At 42.9% G+C, this 19,501-nt stretch overlaps 1 protein-coding gene across 2 annotated transcripts in view; it reads right to left on the bottom strand.

Moving 5' to 3' along the window:
* CECR2 (CECR2 histone acetyl-lysine reader) overlaps window positions 1-19,501 on the bottom strand; it is a 92,044-nt gene that overhangs the window by 27,074 nt on the left and 45,469 nt on the right. For both annotated transcript variants that reach the window (XM_072360198.1, XM_072360208.1), the window contains exon 2: window positions 18,464-18,558. In XM_072360198.1, the coding sequence (XP_072216299.1) occupies window positions 18,464-18,558 (95 nt within the window). The remainder of the gene's footprint in view (window positions 1-18,463; window positions 18,559-19,501) is intronic.

Below are 19,501 nucleotides of genomic sequence, written 5' to 3'. Positions count from 1 at the left end.
TTACAAGCTCTGTTCTCAAGAGTACTTTGAGTTCCTACCCCCATCAATTTTCAAAGACGGCTACTGTGCATTTGTCACTTTGAATAAGGATAGAAATGAGAACCAGAGATGGGAACCAGATGTCCCAGGGCATTCCCAATCACTCTCAATCTTACCCAATTTATATTTTCCCTCTTCAAGAGGTCTGGCTTCTTTTCTCCAGACAAATGTGGAGTGCTCGTCTTCAACCTATCTGCCACACCTATGGTCTCCTCTTGGCTGGTCTCCATTAAATTTCCCTTTGAAAAAGGTTTCTGAAACAGATCCCTTGGTTTGGAAGAGAAAATCTACAGGGAGCACTGCCATCTGTGAGACCTCTGACCTTGGAGAGCTTCCCCATATAAAACATAAATGCTTGAGACTAATCATTTAGCATTAACCATAAAATCAGAACACAAGAATCAGACAGACAAGGTCCTGGAGTGGAATGACCTGGATGCAGTTGTCAAATACCTTTCTTTAAAGCTCCAAATAAGACCAAGACACACCTGCACTTTTGGCAGTCCTAGGTGTCTCTGCTGCAGTTGAGAACCTTCAAACCCCCTTTTTGTAGGCAAGAAGAAGGCAGGGAGATCACTGAGTTTAGACAGAGATACGTCTTCTTCCAAACTTCCCAGCATCACTGAGACTTGTAACAGCACTCAATCAACAGAAGCAACATTAAGTGACAAATGTCCTTTCCCTACAAATAACACACAGGAGTGAACTGGTACATGGACACGTTCTGTTTCAAGAAACAAGTATACAAAGGAAAATCAGCTCTTCACTGAAAGTAAGGCTGAGGGAGTTGGGTTTGTTCAGCCTGGAGAAGAGAAGGTTGTGGGGTGACCTCATTGCAGCCTTTCAATACCTGAAGGGAACTTACTCCCAGGAGGGGAGTAAACTCTTCAAAAGGGCTGATAATAGCAGGACTAGGGGATATGGTTTTAAGTTAAAAGAGGGAAGATTTAGGTTGGATGTTAGGGAGAAGTTCTTTACTAGGAGAGTGGTTAGGCCCTGGAACAGGCTGCCCAGGGAGGTTGTGGATGCCCCATCCTTGGAGGTGTTCAAGACCAGGTTGGACAGGGCTCTGGGCAACCTGATCTAGTTAAGGCGTATGCTTGGTGGCCCTGCTAGGCAGGGGGGTTGGAACTACATGATCCTTGAGGTCCCTTCCAACCCGGGTCATTCTGTGATTCTGTGATTCTGTAAGATGGTGCTCCTAGAAACTGTTTGAGGGAGCGACCATGGCACGCAGTGATTGTCACCATTTCTTGCCCTTCTCCCTTCCCCTGCCACACAGCAACAGCTTCTCCCATGCACTTCATTAGCAAAAGAAAACTATTAAAGAAATCACCTACAAAAGGTCAGAAGAGTTAATTACCTCAGAGCACTCTGAGACTGTGAAACTTCTTCCTTCATACATCAAGTCTTCTTCCCCATCCCAACTTCACTAGCTGCAGCACCTTTAATATTTCAGAAAACCAAGGCAGTTTCCCTCACTTGTTACAATATCCCCTACTCTGAAGCTGCCACCCAACATGTAAAGCAATTTGGATAGCTGTAGCGGGGAAGTGGTGGAATAATACATGACTGCATGACTATCTACACAATACGCCCCAAGTGGATGTAGCTGATTTCTCTCATGAGCCCAATGTAATTTTTCATCCCTGACTGTGCTCTGAACCCCCTGAGCTGTTGTCAGAGGTCCCTACCTTATTTTTTTCTTGCAATGATTAGCAAAGAGGTCAAGCTGAATTGTACCTGCGGTTGAAAATTTTAATCATACATTGTGGACCTCTGTGCACATAAAAAGAAATCTGGGGCACAGGGAAGGATGTGACCTAGCACATCAGTGTCAAAGGGGAGAAATAACTGCAGACAATCCACAAGAGTACCAGGCAAGGCTTTGGCTTAAGTTGCCTGTGATCTTTAGCAGCAGCTGCAAAAAAATGAGAGCATAAAGACGTCGGGAGCAAGCCTAAGGAGGGGCTTCCCTTCCAACATGGGTATCAGCGTCCAGAACAGTCAGAGAAATTATACACCCCCAGAGAGCCCAGTGCCGCGGCTCAGCCATCTGCCGACCAGCTCCGTCCCAGAAGATGGAGGTTTCTCCAGGAAATGGGAGCTGAGCACTCCTTCCTCCACCCAGCCATCCCAATTCAGCAGTCTGCCACTGCTGGGGCTCGTCCCACTCCTCAAGGCACCTTTCCTATTGCCTGGGGTTTTGCTGCACTGGGTCACACTTTGCTGTCAGAAAGACAGTGTGGACAGTGTGTAGAATGAGCCCCTTCCCAGGGCATACATGCTTCCTGCAGAGCTGCCTTTGGACACTGCCAAAGGACGAAGTGAACATTTCACAGGGCTGACGTGATGCAGAGAAAAATTAATTTGGAGCTCCTGGTGAGCTCAGCTGGGAAAGGATAGTTGTCCCCGTGGACCCCAGCCCCATGGGAACCTTGTAGGGCAAACTCAACTTGAAATCCCTTCTGAGCAAACCCAAGAAGAGTAGGGCTGGAAATACACACCTACACTTATTTGTTTGGGGTTTGTTTGCTGTCTTTTTTTAATCCTCATCTCAAAAGGAAGCAGAGCCACTTGTGCTTTTAGCTTTAAAGTCTACGGAGTACATCAAATCTTGGCTGGGAAACTGTAAACAAAATCAAGCCAGAAAAAAAAAAAAAAAAAAAAAAAAGAAAAACCAAACCCATAAAAACAACAAAAGCAAAAACAAACACTGATTCAGTAAGAGAGTCCTTGTGTCAATCTGCACTTCCCGCAGGCAGGGTGCCATGGCCCAAGTATGGAATTACTGTCACTGCACGCTTCCCTATGTGGTCAACTGCTGCCAATTTTGTTCCCCCTCACCACTCCAATTAAAACAACAACAAAAACAACAACAAACCTTCAAAAATAAAGCACACAAAAAAAAAGCCCCAACCCTGTGAGAGTAAATATTGGATTAAAAGAAACATTAGGATAAGGAGTTGGAAACACTGGAGACAAAAATCTCTCACCGATGCTCAGATACTGCTGGCACACATAGATAAGCCTTGTGAAAGTACAGATGCTGAATAATTGCCAGGACCCACTAGTTAGGATATCTATCGTGTTGACAGTGTTCTAAGTCTCCTTTCATTTAATTTACAAAATGCAATGGGAGAGTAAACACTGGAACACTCTTAAGCTACAAGGGTTGGTAAAATGGCAAGCCTGACCTATGTCTTATCCCAGAGAGTGTGTTCTGCACCCAAGATTAAAACCAAGGACCCTGACCAACCCAGAGGATGACAGACAGCAATTATAGACCTCCTCCATCACTGAAGACATCTTCAAAGAAGAAAAAGGAAAGCAAGACTGGGAGAGCTCAATTTTTTTTTTCCTCAAAGAGTATTTAAACAGGAACAGAATTACTCCTGTGTTTCCTCTTGCAGAGTTAGCTGGTAAGAAAAATAACAGAAGTGCTATCTCTATCTGGTAAAAGCTTTAAAAGCTGAAAAAGACTTGGATTCCCTCAGCCACCCACCATAACTGTTGCATTTACAAGGTGAAAATAGACTTTTGGGGCATCTAATTCACAGTGAACGAGATTATTATTATTTGCCTCTCAGTTAAAAGAAACAAGAAAAACCAAGGTCTCATCAGAACAGACGTTTTATCATGGAATTAATTTTATGGACTGAAGATATTTCACCTTATGGGCTGGCACCTTTTAAGTTCTGAATTGGCAAGAAGGCACTGACTTGGTGATGGGAGTCACTCAGGTGCTAATGAGAGCATTAATTGACAGATGGCATTCAAGATATTCCCCCCCCTCTCCCCACACAGCCCCACTCCCCCTTCCCACACAGAAGACAGCTTCTTTGCTGCAGCAGAGATCAGGAAAGCTTAATTCTTAACAAGCATACAATGCTTCAGCACAAAGGCAAGTCCAGTAGAAGGTAATGGGAAGGATTCAGGGTTTGCCGGGATGACCTCAGTCAAACATCATTAACAGGGTCAGGAGAAGCAAAGCCTATTTCAGAAGAAAAAATAATGTTAGGGCCCCCATGATCAATCTATCCCGGCTTGTCAGAAAGAGAAAGCTTAGGCTGACCTCAGAAGCAATATGAGTTACTACTACCAGCCTGACCTTGAGCTCTCATGTAACAATGGAGACTTTTTTTTTTTACTGTATTAATGAGCTTTCTTATCTGAGGTGGGGGAGGAAGGCTTATGGACCAGCTTGCACTTTACCTTCGAACCACTTACCTTACTCAGAAACTTAGTCAGCCACGATGCAGGGGGAAAAAAGACACTACCTCATCCTTTGGGGATGAAAAAAAGGGTCAGACTGGTATATTGCCTATTTCCTTCCAAGCCCTGCGTCCTTCCAAGCCCTGTGACCCCGCACGGCTCGCCCAGAAGGTGTGCAAGCCAACATGAAGCTTGTATTCCTCAAACTGTTGGCCAGCTTGTGATCAGCCTGGCAGAGGCTCAAGGGCAACAAGCACCTTGAAAGGCCTCCCCTCTGAGCACTTCACTGCAGCAGAGCAAAATGACCGAGGAGCTGGAGATCCATGAATCATGACCTCAAGCTTTAACGCCCATGTTTTGTTTCCAATCCAGCCAGCAGCTTCCTGCATTGCTGGTGGGGACTGACCTTGTGAAATCCAGCCAAGACCAGTCATGAGGGAAGAAGTAACTCCTGGCCTCACTGAATTGGTGACAGCAAGGTCCAACCCTTGCAGAGCCCCAGGAGAGAGGAAACAAACACCCAGCCTTGCCCTGCTTTTCAGTGTTCTCCCAGGTATCATACCACGAGAAAACCAGCTGACCTACGTGGGGCTACAAAGAAAAGGAGGACGTTTTACATTAATGGGCCCTGAATAAGACCACAACACAGGAAAAACAAAAGAAATTGGACTGATCACACCTCCAGAGTGAAGTTCATACTCCCACAGTCAAAAAGAGAGCAAAGACTGCTGTACGAGGCCAACGTGATGCACGTATAGGCTTGCCTTCTCTGCTTCACTTTCAGCTAGAACAAGTTTTCTGAATGCAGACGCTGCCCAAACCCCGAGCAATTCTGTGGTGTACCTGTGTGGCCATTCAGGAGCGTTGGCAGTGAAGGAGAGGAAAAAGAAAACAGAAGAATCGCAGTGCTCTGATCTCTGTCTTTACCTTTGCTGAACATGGGAAGCCATTCTTTCTACGTTACAGGTTGTAATACATAGCTATATTTGAAACCATAAGAACAAAAAATAGACAGTAAAAAATAGTCTGGTCAAACTGCTGGACTGAGCAGTCTGAAATATGAGTTGCTGGAGATTTCCACATCCCTAAAAGATAAGACTCCTACAGAAGTTAAGGACAGCAGAGTAAGGTCAGCACCCCTGCAATTCCTGTTCCCTGCCACTCACTTGCCCATCCCACAACCTTTCTCCGGAGCTCTAATGTGGCACTGAGACCACCATTACAAATTGGCTGAAGAAATGCTTAATGGAGACAGCAAGGTTCTGGTGTAATTTAGGACCTTTCGCCCAACATGGCAACACAAAGTTAGGACAAGAGGTTCTCCAGCAGAAGGGCTGCTTGATTTTACAACAGAAATCTAATTGGCGTTGTTGGATACCACAGAATCTACCATCCTCCCAGTTGAAATCCTTAACGGTTTGTTTTCAAGACTGGATATCAGGAAAAGGTTCTGCACCAGAGAGAGGGTGGTGGGCATGGAACGGGCTCCCCAGGGCAGTGGTCAAAGCCCCAAGCTGCTGGAGTCCAAGAAACATATGGACAGAGCTCTCAGACATATGGTCTGATTTTTGGTGATGCCGTGTGGAGCCACGAGTCAGATTTGATTATCTTTATGGGTCCCTTCCAAGCTGGAATATTCTATGGTTCTAGGAGAAGACTTAGCTCAGAAAAACCAAGGCTGTCAGTAGCTAAGAGCATTCCAGTCCTGCTCCACATCTTCCTCCATCTTACCTCAAGCAATCTTGCATAGAATAAACACTGGAGAAGCTGGAAGGTGAGCTGGCAGACATGCCGTATCCCTCAGAGAAGCAGAATAGGAACAGCTATGGAGCGAGGCAATGTCTCCAGGGAGGCAGAGAGAATGGAGAGCTGATGTGGGCTGTCTAGTCTAATAAAGAATCACACCACGGGAGCATGTGCTGGCTTGACAGAAGCAAGTGCAGCCACTTAACCTGGACATAACAGCAGAAGTGTGTGTTGCTTTGCTACCCCAAAAAAGGGGAGCACAAAGGAAGAGGGAGAAACCACAAGGTCACCACAGCTGCTTACCCCTTCCAGGAAGGTTCCAGGTCTGCACATGCAGACTTCTCACACTAGGCATGACTGAAAAACTGGGCAACTGAGCAAGTTTCCAGCTTGGGCTCTTTAGTGTTACAGTCACCAACACATGGATTAGATGGAGACACCCTTTTACCCACTATGAGCCAACGTGTGCTGCCTTCTATCTTGTATAGACTCATTTTCCCTCATGTGAGAACCGTGAGACAGTAGGTCTGCTCTCTCAAAGAGGAAGTCAAATGTAAGAGCTGGACTCACCTCACGAGCCAGTATGGCAATAAGGCATATTCTAGCTTTCTTTAGCTGACTCTAGTCCCATGCTTTTTCCTGTGATTCTGCTTTTATCTAGCAGTCACCCTTTGCACAACACAACAGCTGAGAGTGACTTGCTTGTTTGTTGTTTTGCTTAGAGAAGATAGAAGAGATACTGGAACTGATAGAATGCTGTCCTGTATCAGCCAGCTCTGAAAAGGCTCTTCCCTTTGGCTGGCAAATGCTGGGGACAGGCAGGAGTGCTGAGATAAGTGTCTATTTGATCTTCTCTCCCCCATTCACCCTGGGTTTCTCACTGTTTTATGTTCACAAACCGCCAAGGCAGCTAATCAGTGCTCTGTGACCCCTGTTAATTGGGCTGCGAGAGAAAGGCAGCACTGGCAAGAGAAATCACACATACCTGTTACTTTGAACTGGCTTGCCATTTTCCATCTCCCTGCTTGCAGCAGCTCCAAGCACCCTTCTGTGAGTCAGGGCTGCCCTATTTTCATCACCAACCCCAGAAGCAGCAGGAGAGGCCACAAGTGTTACGTGTAGTTGTCCTACCGCTAGCACCTCAAGGTACAGGGAGACAACGAAGAGGAATGCTGTATCTCCACCCTAGCTCCTTCCATATGAGAAGGTAAAAGTGCTTTTTGATAAAGGAAATGCAATCCAAACAGTTATGGCCTTTCTTACATATATGCCAACCTGTTCCTCACTGTCTTTATCTGCCTCCTTGTTGCTCTGTCTCCACTTCAAAAATAAGAAAACAAGCAGACGCCCAGCATCCATTTCTCTGTCTCAATAGAACAGCAGTCTAATTGGCCAAGTCAGAGAAAGAAAGCAGTTTGTGTGAAGATGTGAAGCACCAAAGGACAGAAGGGTAGAGTTATTCAGGTCTGGTGGGTTATGCCCACCAGAAGGATGAGGAATACATATACGGCTAATATATACACACTGGCTGCATTTGAACTTTAGGCAGGAACAGGGTTTGTCAGCATGTTTTTGTTGTTTGACTAGGGAAGGGAACAAATAAGAATATGAACAGCAACAAAATCAGAGCAGCCATAAACATCCCAAACAATAGCTGAAAGTGTACGGTGGCAAAGGAAGAAAAGTTCTGGGTGTCGAAGGGATGAGAAGGAGAACGTATATACTGCCCAGACCAAGTAACAGAATATTAATGAGACCAAGTAAAACTTACTTAAAACATACCTCTTTCACTGCCAGCTCAACCCTTTGCTAAGACTGAGTCTACATGAAGGGAAAATTTATGCTCTCAATGCAAACAGAATTTTGCTAAAGAGGTACAGACAGCAGGAACTCCTTCCCCCATTACTGATGCTGCAATTCGACTGAAAACTTATAATAGCAAATCAATGGTTTTGGATAACTGGGATGAAAAGGGGAAATAAACTAATTTAGATAAAAGATCCTGAAACCTCACTGTGCTGAGCACATAGTAATTGCTATGTGAACATGCAAAGACATGACTCAGAGTAGCATTAGATAGAAAGAGAGTATATTGGCCATAAAGTTTTACAAAGAGGTAATTTGAGACAATTTAATAAAATCTTTTTTCTCCCCCATTTATTGCAATACTGCATAAATATGATTGATTTGTGCTATTTTCCACAAGTATTCCTGAGTTTGATTCAGGTTGACCATGTTCAACCCAAAGGTGTGTTTAAACCCACCTGCTCAGCTTTGCCATATTAACCCCATAGATATTATGTACTCCATAGTTTATTCAGTTTTACCATTAAGATACAACCCTGAAATCATTAACCAAAAGCTGCAATGACAAATCAGTTGCCTTCAAGTGTGAGGTACAAGCCAGAAGATGAGCAAAGAGAGGTTTAAACTCCAAGAGGAAATCAACTCTCAACAGCCACTACTATGCACTTGCCTACCACCATGTTGAAACGTGGTAAACGTGGAAACCGCTCCGGCATGTCCAGGAAAATAGATAATATTGAAGCTATTTTTTTCTTCTTCTTGCCTAGAAATACAAATCTCATTTCCTTGAGATACGGTTGAGATTCTAAAATACTACGCATCCGGAAACGTCTACGGGCCTTCAGAAAACTCCTGGAAGGATGGTCTAGCAGATATCCTGCTTAAGTGGGAAGACGACTTGAGTATCAGCCAAGCAATGAATGGTTTCTGCTTCTTTGTCAGGAGCTGCACTAAGAGCAAGGATCATTCCTGGAAATGAGCGCTGGATATTATAAAATAACTGTTTCCAAAAAAGTCTGTTAATTGATGGAGGCAGAATATTAGGCATTGAATAACATGAGATGATCACATTGATGGTCAGTTCTTCAGCCATGGAGGAGATGAGATGCACATCCCCAACAGTGTCAGATGCTCTTTACCATCCTTGAAGAATCAATCTGTTTAGCCAAGGGAGCCCAAGAAAGAGGCAGTGTCAGTTACCAAAGTTTTACCCAGAAAGGAAAGTAGAGTTGGTACTAGAACAGTGTGATACCATTCTGCACTATGTTCAAGGTGGAAAAGTACCAGAGAATGACATTTCACCCAAGCCCCTACAGAAGGTTAATGATAGAACAGAAGATTTTTCTGTATCATGCCTGAAGGAAGCTTGGTGTCCAGGTGACATGTAATTTTGAGGGATATCTCCAGGGAAAAGCCTAATTGTATGCCATCTCTTATCATATGATGACATTGATCTCAGCTAAAGAAGGGCCAGGGAAAATGGCTTTCATTAAGTAGTGAACTCTCTGGTATGCTAGCAGATAGGGCTGGAGAGCTGAGGAGAGTCAGAAGTCAATGCTTCCTTACCCGAAGAGATCCATCACTGCAGCTAGACTGGGAACATAATTTTTCCCTGACAGCATGCTAAGATAAAGTGGAAGGAATCTTCTGAGCCTCCAGAGTGCACTCTTCTGCCAGGCTCAAAATCAGAAACCACGTAACAAAATGTCAAGAGGACGAAGAGATGTCTGGAGGATCAGCATCAGCACCAGGATGTGTGCTAAAGGCACTAGTGCACGTGCTGGTACCAATGGTCAGAAAAGTAAGCGATGCAATGCCAAGATTACTACTGCTTAGATTTGAGTATGGATGCACTAGGCAGAGAATACACTAATCTATAAGGGCACAGCTGGTCTGCTGGTGAAATGTTAGATCACCAAGAGAAGATTAAGTAGCACTGATGTCAAACTGGAGACTTTACAAGCACATCAGCAGGCAGAAGGCTTGATGACACTGACAGACTTAACGGTATCAGTAAATTATGTCATTCTTTGGATGCAACTGAAAAGCAAGGAACTGAGGTTCTCCTTGGAGCACACGCTCACAAGGCAATAAATTTGAGATACGGCAATTCCCAGGGTTAGTTTTAGAGCTTAAGGAGCAGTTCCTATGCCTCAAAACAAAACTATCCCATATATTTCTGAGCACAACTCAACAAAGGAAGATGCCTACCTTTTGCAAATAGGCTGGATTTCTTAAAGGGAGTCAGACAAAGGTGGAAGGGTGGAGTGCTGATCCTGAAAGGCCCTGACCTGAGAGCAGGTAAGAGAGAAACTCCCCCAGTCACAGCACAGATGATTGCCTCCCAGCACCCTTCAGGAGTCTGGAATGCTACATTCTTCTCCAGGCAGCTCTTCCCCATCTCAGGCTTATCAGGCATTGAGGAGGGAATCACTCCTAGGCATAATGATGCCACAGCAAAGACAAGTGTTTGAAGCCTGGGGGCTTCTGCATTGCTCCTCTGTCAAGTACCTTGGGCTTTGAATAACAAAAGGCTGTCCCTCGAGGGATCAAAAAGAAGAAAAAAGAAACAGTGTTAGAAGTATTTATTAACTAACCCAAGAACTATTCACAAGTTACTAGATACAATAAAAAGGGAGAGAGAAGGATCTGGGTGCTCAAGAGGGAAACAAGTGCCTTTGGGAAAGCTAGCTCAGTCCATTGGTGTCAGTGGTAATGCTGGGGAGAGTGGGAGGCCCACCAGCTATGGCTTTGAAGGGCTTGCCTAAGGGAGGCTTTGATTCACATAGGCTAGGTGCATAGCCAGTGCCGCCTACTTATCTGACCTGGAAGAGACATGCAGCCCTTCAGGCAGGAATCTCTGCTGTCACACAGACACAATTATGTGTGAGAATCGCCGTGCTCTGGCCACACTGTCTCCAGGTGCACAGCTTGACTCTTAAATTATCGAGTTATTTCCTCTCCTTTTTGTGGCTTACTCTGTGACCTTGGCAACCAACCACACACTGCGCATGCTCAACAACAAGCTGCTCCAGAAGTGATAAAATGAAGATTAAGGCATAGTACCTCCTGTCTCAGTAGGGATGAACACAACTTTCTGGATGGTCAAGGTCAATGGAACATACCTAAAGCCTGACTTTCACCTGCTGACCTGATACAACAGCAAAGGCTTTGGTCCATTTGTAGTGGCATTTCGCTTTTTCCCACCAATTACCTTAAAAGCACCCCCCAGGCTTCATCTGTGCTTTCTGATTTTCATCTCTGTACCTTTTTCTTTCTACTACTGCTATTTGATAGTAACACTCATTCCAAAGAGATGCAGTTAAAACTCTTGGGAGCTGGAGCTGATCAGCTTAAGAAAGACAAAGATATATCTCTTATATTCTGCAAGAGCAAATAAGAATGATGCTCACTGTGCTTCACATTCAGACTGGAAGGGGATCGTTACTTACTATTCATTCCTGGGTCCTTGAAGAACAGGAGGAGCCAGCTTAATGCTGCATTGTTCATTCCTAGTGCTCATCAACAGAAAGGATACTTCCAAATTATAGCCATAAGGATGCTCAACAGTGCTGCTGCACTGTAAACTATTCTGATTGTTTAAGAGTTGTAGAGAGGACCTTAGGGTATTATAGTGATGATGAGCACTGGGGAGAAGAAGCTGGAGTTATTGTGCTGATGACTGTGGGAAATAGGACACATTTGTGTGTTATGGCACAAATCCGTTTGAAACAAATCCTTATTTGCCTTGCTACTCAAAGAAAGATACAATTAAGAAGAAGAGAGGCAAGATTACCTGGCATAGGGGTGGTCTTGAAGCAAACAAGCTTACCAAACTCCTGTCCTAGAACCAGCCCTACAGTATTTTGGGGGACAATAAGAACAAGTTCATACAGATAGATCTTCAGGACCACTTTCTGTGTATTCATTTCAGAACAGGCTTTTCCTCTTTTTGCCTCTTTTCTCCAAAAGTTTAAATCACACAGGCTGGCTGAGTAAAAAGGGAACTGAGTAAGGATAGAAGATAAAACAAGGTAAAACTAAAAGCAAAGCTGATTTTGGACAGAAACCGATTGTAGGAGATTCATAGCTGGCCAGTACCTACCTCAGATGTTCATCAAGCTCGCTGGGGCTAAAAGGCTCCAGGAGACAATCTCAGAACTTTTATCCTGGGACCAAAGACTGTTTTCAGAACGTGGCTGAGGTGCTGGGAGGTGGCTTAACTCTACAGATGTGCTGGAGCAAAAATCCTACACCAGTGGTTTGGAACACTGCTACCCTGAAACGCAAGTCTCAGAAGTGAGGACAAAGGCTTTATGCAAAGGACTTCCACATCCCATTCCTCTTTCTCCATCGTTCTTTCTTTGTCTGCTCCTTTATGCCTGAACATCAGACTTTTTCCACATGCTTTCTCAATTTATTTCCTTGTCATCGCTTTCTTCCTCCTCTCAGGAGTATTTGGTTTGCAACATCAAGAACTTAAACACACAGCTGTCCATTTCATATTTCAAGCAATGACAGCAGCGTTATGACATCACTGCAGTTTCCAGAGCCCTTCACCGACTGTTCTTTATCCATCCTTTTAAAGTTTAGCCACTAATTCCTTCCCGTCAATACTTTGCATAACTCCCTCTCTGCAGCTATCCAATCTATTCATCTCTCATCCATCTGCCCTGACAATAATGCAGTTTTCACACACACCGTCTTTTCTTCCATTTTCATTCTTTCTTCATCACACCTATGGAGTAGCACTTCCACAGCACACAACCAACTTTTCTTCAGATTCTTCTTTAAAGATTCATTTTACCCACCTGAGAATCATTTACTTAGCTTTATTTATATTCAAACTCTAATTTTATTCTACTGTACTACTCATTAATCTCTGAACGACCATGTTATTTTACTGCTGTAATCTCATCCTTCCTTTCCCAATACCTGCCAGCTGCTTCATTTTCACTTTTTACCCTTTAAAAGCCTCACCTCGCGTGGCTTGACTATTAGTATAATAAATGCTAATATTAGATTCAAGATGAGCAATGCAACCACTTCATCTCCCTTGCCCCCTCAAGATATCTCCTGCTCTGATGATACTGGGTCAATTTGAGAGGCCATCCACCAATCTCCATGATGTATGCAACACAGCACTTGTTAAAAGTCAGACAGTAAATAATGCTGATCTTGTTGATATTCACTTGGCATTCATGAATATGATTCTGAGTTAGTGAGGTGGTTTGTGACTGGGCCATTGAAACAGTTGTTGTAATCGAGGTCACTGGCACAAATGCAAGCATTGGCTGTAAACTCTTTCCAAAAGGTATTGTTCCCCAAGTCTACTGTGACAGGGCTGAGACTGTCTGCCCCAGATATTACGGCACCAACTGAGGCATTGGATCCATTCAGACTGTCTCGGTACTTCAGCTTAGCTATTTCTGCAGCCTGGTTCATCACAATATCCATGAGCTTGAAAACCTGACACCGGTTTACCAGCAATCCCAGACAATCTGCAACTTTATTCCCTACATCAAACCAATATACAGCAGTTTCTGTAAGGATGCAGCTCACAGAAAATCTGCAAAAGAGCAATTTCAAGAGGTAAGGCATTTTACCAAAGGCACTTTTACCAAAGACAAAGTCCACATAGAATAAAGAGCGAGGGTGAACAGAAAATGACATGGCAAAAACAAGAAGTGAAATAGTCAGACTTATTAAACACAAAAGCAGGCATTCTGCCCCGATGGGTTAGATGATTTCAGATTATCCCTTCTCTTTTTCTGATGATCACTCAAATACCTGATTACAGAACAAGCATTAGAAAATAAGTAAGAGTAAAGGCAGTGTTCTGAATTGTCAGTTCAGTAGAGAAGGAATATAGTTCTTCAGTCATCACACTGGGAGTCTCAATGCCTCAAAAATAAGGAGAGGAGAGGAATAATTCAGAAAAATGGGGGCAGGGAAGGAGTTACGGAAAGTCTTCATTAGAGCAAAGCAAGCACAAACTACAGGCCAAAGACTCCAAGGTTAATCTACAGATCCAGAAAGAACTGAAGGTAGGTACAAAACACATTATCCACTTGGAAAGAAGAAATTCCAGTGCATTAGGAGGGCAAATAAGAAATAATAATTGAGGTTCTTAAGTAAGCAAAGGACTTCCGTGGTGCCATGAGTCAATTATCTAATTTTCAGCAACTGTGATGGACCAGTCTTCCAAGATAAAAGAAGCAAAGCCTCATGGGGCACAGCAAGGGCTGTGAGATTGTTTTGTTCCTCTCCTCACTTTCTTGCACCTTTGTCCACATTGAAAAAAGTGACACATGCTATAAGAAAAAGTAATTAAAATGTTCCTTCAAGAGAATACAACTGCACGTAAAACATTTCCCAATGAGAAGCATGATAAAGTTGTTGAAATTTTTTATGCCATCGCGTTGAAACATAGCAAAAGTGCAACAACAGAGCTGTTGTTTCACCTAAAGAAATGTTGAACAGTGGGAGTTTTTTTCTAGATTATTTTAGTTGAGTGTACACAACCATGTCACACCGTCGCTTCTGACTTTAAAACAGCTGCAGAAGGCTCCTGTTGTGGCCTTTGCTGTTAGCTGAAGCTCTGATCTTCCTGTCTTGATACAAGTCATCAAGTCACATTTCCTGCTGGAAGTAAAGTGGCAGCCCCTAGGGACTATGCAGCTGCCCAATTTGTATCGAAGAGATTCTGAAGCAAACATGACTGTTTTTAAAAACAGCCTTAAAAATTTGCTGTACAAACCCCAAATTCTAGAAAGAAAAGAGTTCTTTACCTTGCCACTCCCCGCTCTCCAGGCAGCTGCATTTTGAAGCAATTAAAAGAAATACAGACACTTCAAGGTCCGTGCACAAATGCTAAAGGTTGGAAAAACGTATGGGTAAACTCGCTGACATCAAACCAAATTGTGCCTATAGCATAAGACTGGGAAGAGAGATCATAGAAGAAGGCTTCAAGGGTGTTAGTTATTCTATGGTGTTAGTACTCAGATGGTATAGATGCTATGCGAACGCTATTAAGTGCATTTACAAAACAACAAAAGCTGCATGTCATGACACAAAAATGTTTTGGATCAGAAGGGATGGAGGAGAGAAAGAGAGAAATTGTTCTGGGCAAGTGATTTGCCTGCCTGCTGCCAAACAAGAACAGCTATTGGGTCACTGCTAAAGATGCTGGAAAACAGAAATGCACGCTACCATCTTCTTAGTCCTGTACTTCTACAAAGCTTAATGTGTTGAGAATCAGGTCAACAAAGAGCACTCCCAACTGCTGTGATTATGATAAATAACAATTTAAAGACTAACATATGGCATCCCAGTAAATAACCTCAGTGGCGAAATGCAGATATCCTTAAAGGAAGTTAGTTGTAAGTTACCAGAGAGTCAAGACTTCTTAACCATCAAGCCAAGTGAAAAACAGTCCCTCTTGTATGCAATTCCTTTAAAAATATATATATAATTCTGTCATAAAGAATATCAAAACCAAAGAAAAGCTGCCAAACACAGTGCTCTACTTCAAAACCAAGAATCACAGAACCCTATAGAATTATTAATCTTGTTCTCCACCCCCCCCACCCCCCACTACCCTCAATAATAAGCAAATCAAATTAGAGTATGTTAAATTGTGTATTAGAAGGACTCTCTGCTAGGTTCCACTTACAAAATTACTTGAGAGCACGTTATAATTAGCAAAGGTATGTGACAGTTTTATACCCCTTTATGATGCATGATTAAAGCCAGGCAACCCGGCTCACCCGTAAGTTCTGCATGCCATCAAAACAGATGTGACAAGGACTGCAATCTACTCCCAGACAGACTGTGAGAAAGCATAGACAGATAGCATTTTGGCCATCAAAGAGGTAAGACTACAAAACTAATTAAACCTCAAAAACCCTCTGAGAAGCAGGTAAACTACATTTTACATGAAGTTTTATTAAGCATCTTATGCCTCAGTGTTCCAGCCCCAAACTGAGGATGAAAGCAAGCTCCTACCTTCCCCTCCTAGGTGCAAAAGGGAGCAATGTTTACAGCCTGAAGATTAACAGCTCAGGGTTTCAGCATAAGGATGCAGAACACAAATGACTGCAGAAATTGCTATTGTAATGCCACTGTGATGGTCTGTGAGACTGCTGGTTTTTCCCACGCAACACACGCACACCTCCTAGCTGTCTGTAACAGAAAAATATGGAGTGCTAGTCTATCATAAGAAGACAGATCTAAGCTGATCTTCCACATAAGTTCTGCCTCTTCCACTTGCACATTTTTGTTGACTGAGCACTGAAAAGGCCAATTAGAGGCTCAACTCTTTACTGTTAACTAGAGACAAACTGAGTAGATTAGAAAAGCTGTGCACTGGCGGAGTTGAGCTCTGAGTAGAAAGAACAAAGGTGATCAAAATGAATCTTAAGGAACAATGAGAGGCTTTAAAAACACAGGGTTATTTTGAATAAGTACACCATGGCTGGTTGCATAAGCATAAGCATGAAACAAGCAGCAGGTCAACTTTATTTAAGTATATCCAAACCATCGTTTTTCATTTATCTACAGTCTTCTGGCTAAAAATCAGTCTAAGATTAGACTAACTAGACTAGGATTAAGCCTAAGGTTTAGACTGAATCTTAATGATTCTTTATTCATAGCATCCTTTTGCATATGACACCTTTCCTTCTGTTTCCAGGCAGCCTACTTTCCTATTGCTTCTCCTATGCTTCAGAACCCTCCTTCCCAGAGGTCCATTAATTCCAGTTTTCCAGATACATTCCTTCCACCATTCCCAGTGCTCTGCTCCTTCTGTGCTCCATTCCTCACCTCCTCTGGGAAAAATACTTTTCTTGTTATTCCCCTGTCTATTCATTTACCCCATTCTACAGGAGGTGCTGTTGAAAGGCTGAGCTGGCTTCCTCTTCATATTCTCCTTAGCACAATCTTTTGGGAAAGGGGTAAGCTCACCATTTCCTACATCACCTTTTATATGCAGATGGACAGAGCAACAGTTGTGAAGGTACTAGGCTGAACAAAAACATGCTTGGGTTACCACTTCTTTTTTTCTGCAGTGGCATTACCTTCTTATATCTTTTGCAGCTCAGAGTTAAGCAAGCCTATATTTACATGCACACAAAGTGGAACCCATACACAATATTGAATCACTACACGCTGCTAAGCTGCCAGGTGAGTCATGTTACTGTACGTGAGTGCATACACACGTGTACATGTGCAAACCTCCCCAGAAGACAAACAGCTTGCCAGCAACTCACTCATGAATCATGCTTGATTTTTCTTAATTAAAATAACAAGAGAAAGGGGAGTCAGGTAAACAGTGCAACTGCTAAGTGAACACTTGTAGGTACTGAGAGCTTAGGAGAACCTCAGAATGCTGATTTCATCAAGTTTATCAAAGACAAATCTTCCTGCTTCACAAAGGTGAGCAGATGAAGGTAAGCAATGCACTTGAACTACTACTTTCCAGTGTTTTCCACATGAACAAACTTGGCATGTTTATAAGCAGGGCTACATTGCTCCGTGACTACTTTGATAACGGAGGTACATGTCATTGTAGTCACTTTACAATCAAGCCTCTCACTACATCAAGTTCGTTTAGACTCTAAACACAGTACAGTTGCCATGTTCAAGTCCTGAAATCCACATAGGCCAATTGTTAACCCAGCAGTGCAAGACTACTACATATATATATACATATATATATACACATATGGTATAAGTATATATAAATATATACATACACAGTTGATTAAAAATAGTGTACAAGCACCTATGGCTATGCCCATGTATTTGCCTAAGTACCTCTTCTAAGCAACAGCAACTGTTGCCAAGTTGCCTTTGTCTCCCCAGTTATGCTTTCTTATTAACATGATTCACGGTAGAAGACCAAATAAAAGAGCGCTGTTATCACTGGGAGCACATTTCATTGTGGGAGCCAGCGACCTTTCAAAGAACGATGTTCTACAACAGTCTCATTTCAGAAAGCTACTTTAAGTGGACACTGACAAAGTGTTCTCTTGATGTTTCAACATCCAGAGACATGTCAAAGCACTTTCCAGCTCCTCTTATTTCCAAGAAAATTACAGTTCTCTTTGTAATGCAGTGGGGTCTCCCATGCAAGTGAAACGGCTTGTGGAGCAGCAAGTTTTATTCTAAGCAACGCATATAAAACATTGAAAACATGGAATCATAGAATCATTAAGGTTGGAAAAGACCACTAAAATCATCTAGTCCAACCATCAACCAATCACCACCACACCCACTGAACCACATCCCTCAAATGTGTGATGATTTAAACACTCACTGTGGTATCATTAAACTGACCAAACAGAGTCTGGAACACAAGAGCAGACATTCTCTGTATGCGTTAGCACCACAGCAGAGCATCAAACAGGTTTGCATATGATCTGAATATCTTTTTTCTCCCAAAGTTGTTTGCTTAACAATGGGTCCATAAAATCAATAACCTGCAACTCAGCCCCAGAAGAACCAGAATTCCCTTTCACTTAGTGAAGAATCCAGCCTGATTGCTAGCGACTGCTGATCAGTGCTATCTCATCACTCCAAAGCTGTGAAATATCCCTCTGCCTCTGTTAATTAGCTCCCATGCAAAGCACTTAAGCCACGGAACGAGGTTACTCACGTGATGTCTCTGCGCTGATAGCAACCTTGAAGAAGGCAGGCGATCAGGTCGCTGATAAATTCCACATCATCCCTGTGAAGAGCAGCTTCCAGTTCCTAATGAGTGAAAAAAAAAAGAGAAAAAAAAATCCAGCCATCAAACTAATTCCTCAAAATATACTGTTAGCTTATCAGGACCAAGAGCCATGCAGCCTAAAGCACATATACAGGAGGAAGGCATACACTGGGTAAGCCAAACTTCCCTATCATTAACAGTACTACTATGACTTCTTCACTGCAAGAGTTTACATGAGGGCCTTGAAAGGGTTCTACTGAATGACACTCTTCAGCTTTCCTCTGGAAACAGAAGAATATGGTTCAGTCAGGTTAAGATGCTATGGCCTAATAGAAGTCTGTGACTTCTTCTGTGTTCTGCTGAAGGATGTGAATCAGCATCTTCGTTCTTTGTTTTCTACTCGCTATGACTAGTGAGTTCATTTAAGTATGGTCCAAAAAGCCACTCGTAAAGAGGAATTTTGGACAGATAGGCAGAAAAGGCTGAAAGTTTGCAAGAAAATTCCTCAAAGAAAGAATCAAAATGCCTGTTTTTAATTTATTTCTCATCACATTTTTCAAGAACATAGAAAGAAGGGGCGGAGAGATGTCCAACCTCACAACCCCATCCCCAAGCCCCCAACCCTTGACAGTGCAGTGGAGAGTACTACAGCTTATTTCAGCACAGTAGAGGTCACATAAAGGTGTGGTGCATAAACTCACTGATTGGAAAGATAATATTCTGAAACGTAGTTATTTGGTATTTTCAATGATTCATAGAATCATTGAGGTTGGAAATACCTTTAGAAACATTTAGTCCAACCAATCAGCCAGTCTCTTAATATGTGCAAAACGGGTGGTTTTCACCAAGAGATTTCAAGCTTTACTTGCAAAATGTCACTAGATTAGCTACAATTGTGTTCGTTTTCCAGAAAATCACTCACAGTCTGAAAAATCCAGTTCCTACTGAAGTGATCACCAGCAGTTAACTTAGAAACAAGACTGG

This window comes from Excalfactoria chinensis, chromosome 1, assembly GCF_039878825.1.
Source record: "Excalfactoria chinensis isolate bCotChi1 chromosome 1, bCotChi1.hap2, whole genome shotgun sequence".
In the NCBI taxonomy this organism is placed as follows: Eukaryota; Metazoa; Chordata; class Aves; order Galliformes; family Phasianidae; genus Excalfactoria; species Excalfactoria chinensis.
Note: the sequence above shows the minus strand (reverse complement) of the source record. Positions and strands in the feature narration are given on the sequence as shown.